This window comes from Hydra vulgaris, chromosome 02 (genome assembly GCF_038396675.1).
Source record: "Hydra vulgaris chromosome 02, alternate assembly HydraT2T_AEP".
NCBI classification, from domain to species: domain Eukaryota; kingdom Metazoa; phylum Cnidaria; class Hydrozoa; order Anthoathecata; family Hydridae; genus Hydra; species Hydra vulgaris.
Genome location: NC_088921.1, coordinates 23,437,417 through 23,455,409, shown reverse-complemented (window position 1 = coordinate 23,455,409; position 17,993 = coordinate 23,437,417). Strand labels below are relative to the sequence as shown.

The 17,993-nt window shown below is 27.9% G+C and overlaps 1 protein-coding gene across 2 annotated transcripts in view; it reads left to right on the top strand.

Annotated features, from left to right (window-relative positions):
• The window catches only part of LOC100202417 (uncharacterized), a 71,267-nt gene extending 57,379 nt beyond the window's left edge, over positions 1-13,888 (top strand). For both annotated transcript variants that reach the window (XM_065790335.1, XM_065790336.1), the window contains one exon: positions 13,464-13,888. In XM_065790335.1, coding sequence (XP_065646407.1) covers positions 13,464-13,742 — 279 coding nt within the window. In that variant the 3' untranslated portion in view covers positions 13,743-13,888. The remainder of the gene's footprint in view (positions 1-13,463) is intronic.
• The last annotated feature ends 4,105 nt before the right edge of the window (positions 13,889-17,993 follow it).

Genomic DNA, 17,993 nt, shown 5'->3' with positions numbered 1-17,993 from the left:
GTAACAGTTTGACACTAAACACTATCATGTAACCCTCTGTTATAAGTACATCACTTGGCTGGCAAAGTTGACAAATCTTGCTCTAAACGTTTACCAAGTCACAGCACTTTGAAAACACGGAAACAACAATATAAAAATATGTACCAACTACAAACACAATAAATGTGTTTAAATATGTATATAAGGTTAAATATATACATATTTAAACACATTTTTAAAACAATTATATAACACATATTAACACATACACAAACAATAAAAAAACACTTTACATTATTATAAAAACACATTAATAAAACAACTATAAAGCACTTATTACCACATACACATGTATATCAAAAAAGCATATATACAAAACAAACGTGTGCAAACAAAAATTTTAAAAATGACGCGAGAAAATTTAAAAAGATTCAAAGTAAACAAAATATATACAAAACAAACAATACTCTTTACCTTTTTTTTTTTTTCATAAGAACTGTAATCCTTATAACAAAATTTAATCTTTACATACAATAACATGTGACATGCCATGTCAGTGTTGGCACAAAATTTTAATCTATTTTTCTAAATTTTCTAAAATAGAATATAATTAGTTAATAGCATCACAGAAATTTCAAAGTAGTAATATCCATTTTATGGAAATAGCATTAGTATAACTTTAAATAACATCCATACCCCTATTTTCCTTCTAAAAAATAAAATAATAAAAATAAAATTGCTAAAAGAAAAACTAAAACAAACAAAATATAAACGATTTAAAAATTAAAATTGTTTCTACTTTAAATCCTTTCTACTTTATCTAATAAAAATGTATATATAACTATTTTATATACTTACTTCAATTATAATATGATCTTAACGATGATTATTTATCTTAATATGATTCTTTATGTAATATATCTAAACTAATAATTAAATTTCAAAAGTAAAAAAGTTTTAACTTGCTTAAGAGATCTTTCTCCAATGACCGCGTGCATTTTGAGAACGCGCTCTTTCAAAGCCTAGTAACTAATGAAACAACGTTAAACGTTAAATGTTTCTGTAGCAATTATACTAAGATGAGTTATTAACAATTTAAAAAAAGGTGTATATGCCATCGTGTCGAAAATCATTATAGAAAAGAGATGTATTGGACAATACGATTTATTTATTTTTTGCATTTTGGAGTTACAACCCTTTTCTAAAAAGGGTGCGATATTATTAAACTATGATGTTCATTTTACCTGAACAATGTATTTATTTAAAATCTTATTCAAATTTGGACAAGCGATTGTGATTTTAAAAAGATTTTTTTAAAAAAAAAGAATCTTCGATCTGGGTTTTTTAGCTACAAACATTTATATTTTATGATACCGCAAAATTTATAATTTTAATTTTTTTCGTCCTTTCATAATTCACAGACCTGATCATTTAACAGAAATATGTCATAGTCAACAAACTATCATTCAGACGCTATGATATTCTAAAATTGCTTTAACTACACCGAGTAAGTATGCATGACTAGTAACAAAGTAACTAAATTTATTTAAAAAAGTAACATTGTTGGCGTCAACTTTTCTTGTCCTTCTACCCCTCCTCCTCCTTCCCCCCCCCCCCCCTCCTCCTTCCTCTTTGTCAAAAATCTCCAGACCCCCCCCCCCTCCCCCCATCCCCCCTTATTTTGTTGACGTAATTAATGGACAGCCCCTTAGTAAGTTTTTATTTATTTGTAAAAGGTTAAGAAGCTACAAGCAAATAGATTTTGTAGTAAATCAAGTAATGCAAAGAGATAATCAAGTAGTTACAAATTGTGATGTAACAAATGTATTTCGTGATCTTAAAATTTTACTATTTGAAAAAAATACAATTGCTGATTTTTATAATCCTGTAAAAATATTCATGGTAAAAATGTTTCTCATAAAATCAAATAGTTTCTTCAATTAAATAACTCCTCTTTATAATTCTTTTGTTATTTTCTTTAAGTAATTGTTTTTAAACTTTAAGTTCCAACAATATTAATCACATGCAAAATTTTCAACTGGAAGAACTTAGTTAGAAGAAAAGTAATTGTTGCACAATATTACACATGTATTGTAACACAATCATTGCTAAAAAGTCTGTTCTTATATTGTAAATGGGCATTACAATTTGGATTCACTTTGAACACATTGAAAAATTAAAACTTTTTTATTTTGTTGTTAAGTCATTTTTTTTTGTTGTTGTACTCTCGGGTGCCTAATACAAGGGGAGGGGGTAGAAATAAACGGGGGAGGGGTATATGTATATTTAATTTATTTTTTTTAGTTTTGAGATTTTTTTTGTTGGTAACAAGTAAAAATTAATAAATGGGGGTCCTCAAAGCTTGGGTTGGGTGGAAAAATTCCAAAATTCATAAACGTCTCCTGTGTATTAAGCTTTTTAATTAATTAAATAAATTGATTAATTAGCACCTTTTAATTAATTAGGTAAAACATAAAATACAGTGGCATAGGAGCTATTTTTCTCTTGTGATATTTCAATCTGTTTTGTTCAGATTGTTATCAAACTTAAAATGAAATCAAAAAAATTTCTGAAGAAATTTTTTAAATTAAACAGAATGTGGATTGCATAATGTATTTCAAAGACCGTGTTTCGGAATTATTTTCTTTTTCTATTTTAATATTGTTATATATTTTTAAGTTATCAAATATTTAAATCATGTGAAATCAATTACTTTTGTTGCAAGTTTAACAAATTTATTAAATTTATTGTTTGTTTTTTCCAAAAGTTTTTGTATTACGATAAATTTGAGTTAATTAGTCTGTAAAATGAACTTAAACAGACAAATCTAAAAAAAATCTTTTGATTTTTGTCTCAAAAGTTTAAATGTTTTTTTAAAGTTTCAGCTACCAAGCTACCAGGTTTTTATGACCATATCTCTAATTGTAAATTTATATCTTTAATTATAATATATTTTTATATTTAAACTTTTTACATTCTAAATGTTTTATTGTATGAATATATACAATATATATGTTTTTATATATATTGTCCCACAAAATATGTAAAAACAACAATACTCTTCTGTCCATCTTTGCTGGAATCACAGGCTTTACAATTACAACAACAACTTGCTACAACTTCTAAAGTGTTAGTTCTAGAAATGTTATCAGCATCATGAAAAATAAATGTTTCAATGTTTCAGCATCAAAAAAAAATGTTTTTATTTCTTCTCAAAACCTTTATATTACTCAGTAGTTTTATTCGCTTAATTGCATATTTTACTTTTTTTTTGCCAACAAAAATCTTCAGTAAAAGATTTCAGATATATTATAATTTGATCTCAGATAAATTATAATTTAAATCCTCATTAAATTCTATATTTTCATTGCATATATCTTCTGACGGACTTCCTTAATTTTTTTTTTTTTTTTGAATAGGTAAGAAACCTTTGTTACAGTTAAGTTATTATTTTTTGTTGGGTAGTTTTCTTTGCAAGAGTTTTATTTTTCAATTGGTTTTTTCTCTTTTTTTTATTATGATCATTTTTTTAATTAAATTCTTTAATATTTTTTCTCACTGTAAATCTTTGACTTTTCTGATATACTTTTAAGAAGATTTAGGCCATGGCCACACATGTTTTAAAGTCAGTGTTTTATTGTTGGAATTATTCAAGCGCTGGTATAAGGAGAGTGCTTATGAGGCAAATAAATGTTGTTTTGTAGTGGTGTGCTTTTATTCTATAGGTTTTTACTGCATTTTTATATCTTTTTTTTTATCTGATGTACCTAGACACAAAATCCACTTCTGAAAATGCCAAGCTAAGCTGTTATTTTAAACATCTTAGTTACATTACAAGTGGTAAAAGAGTCCAGAAATTCAAGTTTATTCAATTTTCAAATACATTTTGAAGTATTCTTGATTTGCTAAAAGCTAGACTTTATAAACAATGGTATATTTTTTAAATTTAAATGGAGAGAAGATACCAACATTAAAAGAATCTATATGGTGAGTAGTATGGACAGGGGCGTTTAGGTCCATTTGTACTCCATTTTCTAATTTAATGAGATTCATGATTATCTAGTAAAAGTAGTATTGATTTACTTAATTTTCAGTTGGCGTTATTAACTATGTGTTAAATCACAAAAGTAAAGAGTTTTGATGTTATCAGCTCTTATAACAAAGAGAAATATTAGGTGTTGAAACTTGCTTTTTGCCACACGTTTATAGGAGTTTTACAGTTTGCTTGACTATTGTACAACTTCATTTAGATAAAGTCTATTGTTGTGAGATTAGATCTATTATTGTGAGGTTAGGTTGTGAAAGTTTGAATTCTCTGGCTATTCTTTTAATGTACTTTCATTTCTTCAACTTTTCTTTATATTTTTTTATTGCCCTTGTTTCTATGACTGCTCTCTTTTTGATGTTGTTTCTATTTAAATCGACCAAGCTCTTACTTATTATCCCTCATTCAATATTGTTGTCATTTGGTGACTTTAATGATAATCGCATTGAATAGGTTAAGTTTGGTTTGGCTCTAGTACCGCTGGCTGGCTCTTTCTCAATCTCTTACTTAGATAACATTGTAACTCACTTGATTTGTGTATCTGACCCCAGCTTCTCGTTTTCTCTTTGTTCTCATTTAAGTGGTTCTGACCATGCAATGATTGTTATAAGTTTTTCATCTCATACCACCTTTCTAGATCCTGTCATTGCGCTACTTACTACTAGCCTGAATCTGACTATAAAGTCTAGCATGCTAGTCTTGTCCATAAGCCCGCTTTATATAGAGTATCTAGGAAAGTTTTTAAAATTATTTAATTTTCCATTACTAACTGCAGTATTCAAGTCATTCTTGTTGGACAACAATCTTTTTCAATTTCAGTAACTTCAGGGGTACCACATCATTTGTCTTATGTTGTTCCCCATCTATATTAATGATCTTCCTAACAATCTCTAAAATGCGTCTATTTACTGACGATGCAACAGTCTTGTCAAAAAGTCATATTTTTTTGAAAAGAAAAAGCTTCGAAAAGGCAACCTATCTAAAATATGTTTTCTTTTCAGTGACAGCTTGAGGCTTACAGTGAATGGTGAATTTTAATCCAAGCAAAACTATGTTGTTTCCTGTTCATAATCATCACAATAGTGTTTATATTTCTATATTAATGAATGGGAACACTCTTAAAATATTTATGAATTATAATACTTTTAAATACTTTTCTTTTAGGATTATCCTTCACTATTATTATTCACTCGTAAAAATTAAATATACATAGTTAGCATTTGTCTTTTTTTATAAGGCTTTCAATTTCTTACTCTTTATTCTGTTCTTTACCACTATAAACCTCTTTCTTTCTCCTTATTCCATTCTTTACCACTATAAACCTCCTATTTGTCCCTTTATAAACCCTCGGAATTAGGAAAAATGAATTCGGCAATAAAATGCCGACCTCAAACTGTTAAATGTCGGCATCAGGTCGGCAAAAAAATTTGACACAAAGGGGTTACCATAAAACATAGAAACAAGATCAGCAAATTTTTGCTGACCTCGAACACTTTTGGATTAGCATTGCCCAATGCAGACCTTAATTCCGAGGGCTGCTGTATGGAATACTGTTGTCGTATTTGGACTTCTTCAGGGAACTTCTTCTGGTTGGGAATTTACAATATAATTTTTCAAGTTTTCATGATATTTTTTGTTCTACTCTTCAGCACAGATCTTCTCACATTAAAACTCTTCAGCACAGATCTTCTCACATTAAAACATAAAACAGCACACTCTTCAGCACAGATCTTCTCACATTAAAACATAAAGCGATTTGTTGGTCAGACAGTGAATTATTGAAATTACTAATAGTGTTTTCTTTATTATGTTTTGGTTTATTATATTTCTATCTATTTTTATTATATATTTACTAGGCATCTAAGAAAGATAGTAAATAAGTTAACGTGGTAGTTTAAACACTAGTAGCTAATTAACGTGGTAGTTTGAACATTTTCCCATGTAGATTTAATGAGCCTCCCCCTCCCTCTTCCTTTTCCCTATTTTAATAATGTTTGTTAAATTTAAACAAACAGTATTAAAAGTCAAAATGAATTTTTAAAAACTAACATTGTACAAAAGTTTTTTACACCTGATATCATTAAGTAATAAGCAATGCAAAGGTTTGAGCATCTCAGATTGCAAGATTCTCTATGGATATATTAAAGCATATTAAAAGTTTTTATATAAATCATCAGATTTCTAAATAAGTTAGAATGTTCATAACAATTGTTCTTGTGATAGTTTGACAAAACTATCTTTTCACACAATAGTTTGGCAAAACATCTATAAAAATCACAAACAGTAGTTTTAAGCATGTTGGAAAATGTTTGAAAAGCGCAAATGTTGCCCATGGTTGAATATTCCCTGTCCTCCTCCATATAAACAATTTTTTTCTAAAACAATATATAAAAAAGTTCTTTCAAAACCACTCAATAAAGTAAATTACTGTTCAGCTTTATTGTATTGCTTATTGAGAAAGAAAAAATGAAGTTCTTCAAATGATGGAAAAATTAAGCTTCTTTTATTAGTTATTGCATATTTTCTATCATATTTTGTAAATTAAAAAGTACATAAAATCTATTATTAAATTATTCATACGTAATGTTTTAAAAATTTTTACCCTTTTCTTTTTTTTTTTTCTCTTTTCATTGTTAATAATTTATTACACATTAGAGAGCTGTTTCAGTTGTTATGCGAAAACTATTTAAACTTTTTTTAATATGTTGACTAATGGAACTTGTGGTCAAAAACTGTATAGAAAGTTTAACACAAATTTTAAGTTTTTATTTTTAAATTATAAGGAATATACAGCAATACAATAAAATTAGTTCAGAATATTTTCTAAACCGGAATAAGCCTTTTGGTAGACAAATTGAAAATGAGATTTGTAAATGAAAATTCTGTAGACAAGTTCAAAATGAAATTTAGTATTCTTATAATCTTTTTTCATTAAGTAATACTGTATTCAATTGCATGGAAACTCGTTTAAAATTTATAATTTACAAATTATATAAATCTAAGATCTATAAAAAAAATCCATAAAGCATAAAAACCAAACAACAAGTTGTTTACCAAAGTTTTAAATTAACAAAAAGTTTGTTGATTTGAATCGAATTAGGGGTGTTCAAGTAATGGAAAAAAATTACTTAAGTAATTTTAAGTAATTTTTTTCAAACTACTTCAGTAACTTAAGTAATTTTAGTTATTTTCTAAGCAATGAAAAATTACATCTAGTATTACATTTTTGTGTGATATAGTACTATATAGGTATAACAAATCATGACCTAACTAAACTTTCAAGATGGAACGTTGAAAACTTAAAATTTCTATCAATTTATCACTCAAAGATGTTCTCAAATTTGTAATAAAATGCTTTAGGATTTATAAAATCATAAGAAAGACGTCAATACATATCTCCTGCTATAATTTCTTATAATTTATAACTTATATATTTTTTTCAATAGTCTAAACTATAATCTTTTTTTGGAAAATAAAACAAGAAATAATCAAAGTTAAAACTAAAAAAGTTATAATAATTTTAGGGTTTAAAATTGAAAATCGAACAACTTTTATATAAATTTTTATAAAATATCAATTTTCTGTTGATTTAATTCGGAAAAACAAAATACTTAATTTTACTAAAGTAATACAAATTTACTTAAGTTACTTGATTAGTTTAAACAATTACTTAAGTACTTAAGTTACTTGAAACAGCCCTAAATCGAATATAAAAATATGTGAAGAAATTCTGTGAGCTGCTACTGTAACCAGTGAACTGCTACTGTAACCAGTGAACTGCTACTGTAACCAGTGAACTGCTACTGTAAACAGTGAACTGCTACTGTAAACAGTGAACTGCTACTGTGAACTGCTACTGTAACCAGTGAACTGCTACTGTAACCAGTGAACTGCTACTGTGAACTGCTACTGTAAGCAGTGAACTGCTTAACAATAAGCTTCATTATTATTATTAACTTTAATTTATTATTAACTTTAACAATAAAGCGCCATTTTTACCAGCATCAAAAATGAAAACAAAAGCAACATTTCTAACGCCATCAAAAAGATCCAAAATAATTGTAAAACTTTTTGAAAGACTAAATTTCTTCAAAGTTTTTAATAACATTAAATTTCTGTAAAGTTTATAATAAATGGTTCCATTTGTTCTTCAGCAGACTATTTAAGAGTGCTGGTGTTTTTCAAAAAAGTAGCATTAATTGTTTGATTTGATTTTTTAAGCGTTTGGCTATAGCACTTGCACACCCCTGTGCAAATAAAAAAAAGTAAATACGAATTGTATGAAAAGTACGAAAAGTATGAAGAAAGTGAATTCTGTGATAACCGGTTTCGGTTTTAAAGGACTGTATGGGTAATGATGAAAAGATATCATACTATTTAAACTGTTGACAGTTTAATAAAACAAAATTTTTTTAAAGGAAATTGCATTTAACGATTAACGATGTTAACGCTTTAACATCAACGATTAACGATGTTAACGCTTTTAACATAAACGAGTTTAACGCTTTAACATTAACAATTAGCGATGTTAACGCTTTTGATTTTAGATGATTTAGTATATTTGATCTCCTTTTGAAGATTTCAGATTTGATATTTTTGTTATTAGATTTTTTTTTTTGGCAACAAATACTTTATATTACCGCTTCCATTCAGTATTACAGTTATATGTGCAATTAATGAGCCCAGTGATATTTTCATTAACGTGAAGTAAAATTTGAAGTAAAAATAATTGATTTCGTTAATGCGAATAAAAACTTAAAATTAGGATATATCTGAGGAACGAAAACTGAAATAGAATTGAATATAAGCATCAAAAAACGAAAATAGGAATAGAATTAAGAATTATTAACAAACGAAAATTATTGAATATTAAAAAAGTTTTGATATAATAATTAGTTTTTTTTTGACAATTAGTTTACAAATTTTACATACTTTTTGAAATTGGCGTTTGAAATTGGCGGTTTGAAATTGGCGCACATGTTTGACCATAACGATGATATTTGAAATGATTATAGAATGTATTAATGGACCACAAAACTGGTCACGTGCTTGTCATTACGTTAAGTATAAATTCAATGCGTCCAATCTTTTGTTGTAAAATAAAATAACAATCTATAGATTCTTAAGAGTTGCAAATCAATCAATAACAGAATAATGAGTTTATCAAGGTTGTTGGCTGGTAGGAAGCGTGACTGTATGGAAATTCTTTGTTTACGATCAAAAAACTGACAAATCCAAGTGTCTAGTACAGGACATAAATAGTGAGGGCGCGTGTGGCGCATTTCTTGCCAGAAAAAATTCCAGTAACTTAGTAGCGCACATTCAGAGAATACATAAAGAGACACACAAATGTTACACGGATGAAAAGAAAAAACAAAATGCAGAAAAATGTTTTTGAAACGTAAAATTGATGAAATCAATTCTACATCTTCCCAAAATAGTGGAAAGACAAAAACCCAGACAATAAGAGAGAGCTTTGAACACCGAATCACCGCGTGGCCAACGGAATCAAGTGAATATTAAGTGCGTTAGGATAGCGTGATTGAAATGATTGTTAATACCAGCTATCCAATGGTATTGCTAGATCAGCCGTCGTTTCGAAAGATGATAAAAACGCTTGACCCAAAATTTAAATTGCCAGGTAATAATTAACACAACTAAATTTTTAAATTATTGTTTTAGATTCATTCAATGCTAAACAATTTTTAAATGTTTACCTGTAATTATCGTATCATTAGTGTAACACTATAGTAACTAATTACACAAACTGATGTGCATTAAATTTTAACTGATTTAAATTTTATATTGCAGGGTCTGCAACACTGAACAAGCGGATAAACGAGCGTTTTCTTCGACAATCTGCACAACTGAAAGACTTGATAAATCATACACGCAAAGTAACAATTTGTCTTGATGGTTGGACAAAGAAGGGTCTCACAGCATCGTTCCTTGGAGTATCTGCTTGTTTCTATGACACCACCATTGATAAAACACGACATGCTTTCCTAAATTTGATGGAACTCCAACATCCCCACACGGGTGAGATGCTTGCCGAATGTTTAAAGAAATGTCTTGACCAGTGGGGTATTAGAGAAAATCAAGTTATGTTGATTGTTTCAGACAACGGGTCTAATATGGTTAAAGCCATCAGGCTCTTACAGGAAGTGCATGCAGCTAAGAAATCTGACGAATCTGAATCTTATGAGTTTGAATCTGACGAATCTGAATCTTATGAGTTTGAATCTGACGAGTCTGAACATGAAACTGATGAGGAAGAGATCCAGTCTCAGTCAGAACAAACTGATTTATTCCTACCAGATCATATTCCATATCGTTGAATGCCCTGTATGGCTCACACACTCCAGCTTCTCATAAAACCAGTTTATGAACATTATAGTGCAACCATCTTAGAAACGAGACAAGTTGTATCAAGAATTAGGAAATCGAGTGTGGCAATTGAGAAACTTATTGACAAGTGTGGGAAGTCTGTGATAACTGACTGCACCTCAAGATGGAACAGTACATATCAGATGATTGACCGGCTGTTGAAAATAAAGACATCGGTGAATGAAGTTCTTACAGAAATTGGTACATATTATTTTATTATTTATGTTATTAGTGTACATAAATTGTTTTCGGAATTTTATTAAATCTACAAAGTTGTGTCTTACCTTATTTAAACTAAAAAAACGAAAATGTTAATAAATTGTAAGTTCATTAGTCATTATCATTAAAAAACAAGACAGGGCATATAGTCTTTAAATTAGGTTTACTAATAACACGGAAAGACTTTACCCTGCCTTTTAAATCACATCACAACAGCATGGAAAAAAGAGACGTATATCAATGACAATTATTAGTTATTACAATTGTTATTAGTAAACTTTAATTACAGATAGTTTACTTAAATTTAGGAATCGACACATTCAAAGCAAGTGAATGTGTTCGTCTTCAAAACATTTCTTCACTTTTGGGACCATTTGCAGTACAAACAGATATACTTCAGACCGATGCCCAGTCTCTTTCACAGGTTCTACCATCTATACTCAATTTGGAATGCCATTTACAAGAATATCCTACCAACAAGTCTTTGACAGCGAATCTTCTTGGAGATCTACGTCAACGGTTTCAATCAATTCTGCAGCCGGACTCAGATACGTTTAATCCTCTTCCGTCTGCTGCATGTTTGTTAGATCCAACCTTTGCTGTCTTTATACTCACACCGGAAATGGACACCTTGCTCCATGCAGCAAAGATGTATATAATAAAAGTTTGTGGAGTAGAACAAGAATTACAAGCTGCTGCTGAGTCAAATGGATCTGAATGTGAATTTGCTGCCATAAAGCACTTTAAGTTCTTGTCAAATAAAATCTTTACAAAAGAAGGAAAGATTTATAACCAAGACAATATCACTGTTGCAAGTCAGCTGTCAAGGTATTTAGTTGACATAAGCGGTGATGAAGCGCTGCCAAGTAACGGCCTGCTCTTTTGGAAACAAAACAAAAGCAAGTATAGCAAGATTGCAATTTTGGCTGAAGATTTACTGTCCGCCCCAGCACAGGCGTTTGTAGAAAGGATTTTTTCACTTTGTGGAATTTTAACTGTTGGTCGCCGCAATCGAATGAAAAAATCATTAGAGATGAGAGTTTTTATGAAACTGAACAAAAACTTGTAATTATAATTCAACCAGATATTTTCTTTCAATTTCAAAAAAAAATCTTATTATAACTCAATTGAATCATTGAATGACTATTTTATGACTATTTGTATGGTTATTTAGATGTTTATTACTAAGTTAAAAAATTTTTTAAATTTCTTTCTTGAAACTTATGTATTACATTATTTCTTGAAATAATGATAGGGGAGACCTGGGCTAGTTGTCAGCAGGGGTAAGTTGACGAATTGCGTTTATGTGCTTTTATCAAAAAGTATCAGAAATCTTAGGGAACTTTCCTAATTGATCATTTCATCTTGGGTCCTATGAATAAAACTACTATAAATATTCCAGTCACAACTGATTTACTATTATCAGTCAGGTTTTTTTAGTAGTTGTCGTTTTTCAGGATCTTTAGGCAGTTTATTGAAAAGCTTTTGGGGTTTATTGGCAAAATTTTCACAGGGGAAGCTGAAAAACAAAAACATCTTTATAAAATCAATTTTTTTTTTAAATTATTATTTGTAACAATATTGAAAAAATTTATTTTTACAAAAAAAAAAAATTTTAATTTATTTTTTACAAAAAAAAATTTTTATGGGATTTTGTTTTGGCTTCATATTCGAACTACTAACTGCTTCTAGCTCATAGAAATATTAAAAAATTTTTATAAATTTTTACTCACTAATACGTTTGTAATCTTTATTATAGTTTGCGCCAACTTACCCCGGGGTGGGGTAATTTTTTTTTTTTTTAAGGCCCCGGAAGGAGCCATAAGATTTTTTTTTTAATGAATGCAACAAGTACAAGTTACCCAAATTCATAAAGTTCAAGATTGCACTTTAATTTTTTCAAAAAAATGTGTCGTTAGGACTACTAATTGCTGTGAAATTTGATAGAAGTAAAATATGAACTGATTTAGAAACTGAAATAAGAATTAAAATGATTGAAATCATAAGAACTGAACTGAAATTAATTTAATCAGAACTGATTCAAAAGAAGTAAAATTAAAATTAGAAATTATATCAATGCTTCAAGAACTAAGTAAAATTGGAAATTGAAATTATATTTAGAACTTAAATATCAATGAATGAGTCACCATTTTTGCTTCCCTATTTTCGGTAGCCTCAACTTAATTAAGGACTAATATTAGGAGTTTTTTTATTAACATTTTTTTTTTGTAATCTTTTTGTACTTTGAAGTTAAGGACGTTAAAGTGTTTGTAAAAAAATATATAAGTTTTAACAATAATATCTCTGGATCTTGGATCTCTTTCCATTCTCTAAAAGTCGATTGCATTTGAATCCAATTTTAAATGAAATTAAAAAAAAAAAAAATCATAGCGACTGCTCTTCAATTTTGTTGTGTTTTTATTTAAAATATTGTTTTGTGATGTTTTTATTTAAAAGTTTTGTGATGTTTTTATTTAAAAGTTTTGTGATGTTTTTATTTAAAATATTGTTTTAAGTATTTATATTAGGAATCAAATTTGGTAGCGTAAAATAACTTCTTACCTTATTTCAATCGCTCTGGAATATTTGCCACGGTTACAATCGAGTTACATTACATCGAGTCAATTTGTTTTAATATAACAGTTAGTGTTGATTTCGGGATATTCATATCATAAAAATTAATTGGTTAATTAATTTTTATAAGTTAATGTTTCTTAGGCAGTTCAATGCGTCGTTTAGTATCGGCGTAATATATTAAAACTCCATTGAGCTTGGTAATACTAATTAACATTTTGCGTATAGCGTACATGTTTATTTTTTTATTTTATTTTAGGCTATAGCATCACGTGCACCAACTGAAAATGAATTTCTCAAGGTCAACGCAGAGATTGATTCAATTAGAAAGTTGTTGTATAAAAATTGTCAGCGTTCATCTCAGCTTGCTGTTTTACTTGACGGAGTTAGAACTGAAGAGACTCCTACTGAATTTGTGGGTCGCTCACAGTTTAGTTTTCCAAAAATCTGTAATCAAAACGATAAAAGTTGGAATGCCCTAGTAGGTTTTGTGCTAGATCTAAATCCTTTAAATTTACCGAAGAGCTCAGTAGTTTAAACATTCACTTTATGTCAGCCAACTTATGAGTTTTTCAAAAGTGAACTTGATTTTTTCCAAAGTTTATAAAGTTTTTTTTATATGTATATATATAAGAAATGTAAACTTATAATTTAAAAATAAAAACAAAAGACGATTTTGATGGACGGTATGTGTAATATATATTATAAAAAGACGGTGAATTGATGAAAACGAAAAAATATATATAAAACAATGTGCGTGATATATATCACCGTAAACCAAAGAGACCGCCAGGTGTTATGTCGTGGTACTCATATAAATCCTTTTAAACACAAAAGTATTTAACTTGTAGGTTAAGAAAAATAAGATTTTAAAATCTGGACAAATTGTAAAGGTCAAAAACATATAATATAGGCATATACAATAAAACATAATATAGGACGTAAGGGTAAGTCTAAGGGGGTCTTTGATCATTTACAAAATTGGGAATCTTTTAATTAACATTGTTAGATTTTTGTTTGCAGTTAATTTGTTACCTCAAATTGTTTAAATTTAGTTTAATGAGGAAATTGTACTCAGAAAAAAATAAATATGTTTTTATTTGATTTCATACATAAATAACGTAATAAAGCAGCATAGTAATTAATATATAACAGTACATCCATATCAATACATGTAAAATCCTATGATTAACACATGAATTTATATACATCTATTTAGATACATTTGTATGTACGTGTGTGTGTGTGTGTGTGTGTATGTATATATATATATATATATGTATATATATATATATATATTTATATATATATATATATATATATATATATATATATATATATATATATATAAAAGCTCAGATTTTAAATTTCTAAATGCAGACATGAAAATAAGTTTATTTTAAAAAATTATAAAAACAAATGACCAGTCTAAAATAAATAAACCCTAATTTTAAACCCTGTCTAAAATAAATAAACCCTAATTCTAAAAATTGTAATGTAGTTAATGCAACTTCCTGGTTGCAAAATACTACAGTTACAATACAATTCCCAACTTCCTGTGAAATAATTTTTCTTTACTTTGAACTTTTTGGTGTTTAGACATTCTTCCTGATAAACGTACTGATAGAGAAACATGCTGTTGAAGACAACTAAAAATTAGATGAATGTTTTTACTAATTTATTATTGCTTTGTTCTTTAAGAAAATTTAGCTCTTTATTTGTAGAATACACTAACTTAACCAACATATATATATGGATTTTATGGATGAGTCTTTACTATTACTTTAAAAAAAAGAGAGAGAGAATTTGTAGCATTCGAAAGAAATGTTACGCACCAATACACTCAACGACATGGTTGGTGCCATATATCACAAAAATATTTTTCTTTAAAAAAAGTATTGACAAAATTCAGAACTTTTGATACTAAACTATATTTGTGAACTATGATGAATTATCAAAATTAAGAGCAGCGGTTAGCGCGTTTGTCTCAGATGTTAGAGAGATCCGTGGTCATGATGAGATCCGTGGATCAACGCCACCTCTGGGCAAGTTTTATAACATCAGTTATGAATAAGACGTGAACTTTCTTTCCGTTCTTACGCGGTGCTCTGTGATAAGTCCGTAAGGACAAAATCACATATATACATACACAGACAAATGTATTTTTTTATGACAAAGTCGTACATTCAAAGGTTAAAAGACTATACAGTCAAAACACTATGTAGTTTTGATTCACCAATATACATATATGTGTATATATATGTATATATATATATATATTAGTAGAAAATCACTTAACTAAATTTTTTTCCAATTGACACTGTGTTTCATCAACAAAGATTCATCAGAAATGAATGATCAAATTAATAAAACTTCAATTTATACCAAAAATTAAATTACAGGAAGTTGCAAATGTCTTAACTACTGTAAATTTTCACACATTTGTGGAATTTGCTGACGCTATTATAAAATTCTAAAACAAATCCCGATTTCAATTAATAACAGACTAAACCAAAACTCCTCAAATGAAAATGTATTTAATTCCTCTAAACAAATATTTGAAGATGCCCTTAAAAAAAGGGGTTTTGAAAATTTTGAACTAAAATTTGACCCTGAAAAAAAGAATACAAAAAAACGAAATAGAACTAGAAATGTAATTTGGTTCAACCCCCCATATAGCAAAAATGTTTCTACTAACATAGAAAAAGTGTTTTTAAAATTGGTCGATAAGCATTTCCCGCGATCTAATAAATTACATAAAATTTTTAATCGAAATACAATTAAAGTTAGCTACAGTTGCACAAAAAATATGGAAAGAATTATAAAAGGTCTCAATAAGGCTTTGTTAAACAAAAAAGAAATCCTAAATGAAAAAACTACAGAAAATTGTAATTGTAAACAAAAAATCAATTGTCCAATGAGTGGAAGTTGTTTATCAAAAAATGTGGTATATAAATGTGTTGTTTCCTCTAAGAATGTACCTGATAAATAATATATTGGCATAACAAAGGGTGAATGGAAAAAACGTTTTGCCAATCATAAGCAATCTTTCAAAAATAAAAAGTATTCAAAAGACACCATACTGTCAAAATATATATGGGAATTAAAAGAAAAAAATATTGATGATTTTATAGTGAATTGGTCTATCCTTAAAACAGCGCCTGCATATAACAATATTTCCAAAAAATGCATACTATGCCTACAAGAAAAATTTGAAATAATTACACATGCAAATCAAGAATGCTTATTAAACAAAAGATCGGAATTAATTTCTAAATGTAGGCACGAAAACAAGTTTCTACTAAAAAACTATAAAAATAAATGAGTTCAAATAATATTTACATTAACTACCCTTTTTAAAAAAACATTTTAAAAATATAGCATAAGTAATCATTTCTAAAGAATTCTTTTTATAATAGTGTCAACAAATTCCACAAATGTGTGAAAATTTACAGTAGTTAAGACATTTGCAACTTCCTGTAATTTAATTTTTGGTATAAATTGAAGTTTTATTAATTTGATCATTCATTTCTGATGAATCTTTGTTGATGAAACACGGTGTCAAATGGAAAAAAATTTAGTTAAGTGTTTTTCAACTAATATATAATTGAACCTGTCATTTCGAAAAGGACATAAGTCTAAAACTTTTAGCAGTTAGTTTATAAGTTTGAATTAAAAATTTCTGTATGATTTATGTTTTTTTTATAAAAAATACATAAGTTATATACGTTCTTTATTTATCTACTTCTATGTTTAATTTCTTTAGCAACCTAGACATTATTTTAATAAAAATCATATTTTGGTTGATTTTGAAAAGTTTTAGTAAATGAACTTGTGCCCTTTTCGAAATGACAGGTTCAATTGCTCTGTTCTTTTAAGAACATTGAGCACTCTATTGTGTAGAATACTTTTTAAAGTTGTTTAAATATATATATATATATATATATATATATATATATATATATATATATATATATATATATATATATATATATATATATATATATATATATATATATATATATATATATATATATATATATATATATATATATATATATATATATATATATATAAATAGTGGCGTAGAAAGATTTTAAAATGTTTAAAAAATCAACCTTTAAACAAAAAGAATACACCAAATTTTTTTACGTTCATATGTATGACGAAAAAGTTCTAAACAAAAAAAATTACTGTGATAGGAGAATGGGAACAAGAAACCCTAAAATCATAGCCCCCCCCCACCCCACTCCCGTACCCTTAACGTGAAGGCAATGAGTTGAATTATTTATTTTTTCATAAATAAAAACTAGTTATGCATTCATCGACAGATTTGAAATTTTATGTTTTAATTATTCAGTGTTCAGTTTTTATAACCATGTAAAGTTTGTGGCCGCCTCAAATTGAGGGAGGGCGGGGGGTATTCTTTACATGGTCATAAAAACTGAACTCTGAATGATTTAAACATAAAATTTAAAATCTGTTGATGAATACATATCTAGTTTATATTTATGAAAAAATAAATAATTCAACTCATTGCCCTCGCGTTTAGGGTAAGGGGAGGGGGCTAAGATTTTTGGGTTTCTTGTTCCTATTCTCCTATCACAGTAATTTTTTTTTGTGAAGAATCTTTTCGTCACGCATATGAGCTTAAAAAATTCTGGAGTATTCTTTTTGTTTAAAAGTTAGTTATTTCAAACATTTAAAATCCTTCCTACGCGGCTGTATTTATATATTATCTTGTTTAGTTTTGTTTAATAAAACTTTTTGCTACGGTTGAAATTTACGC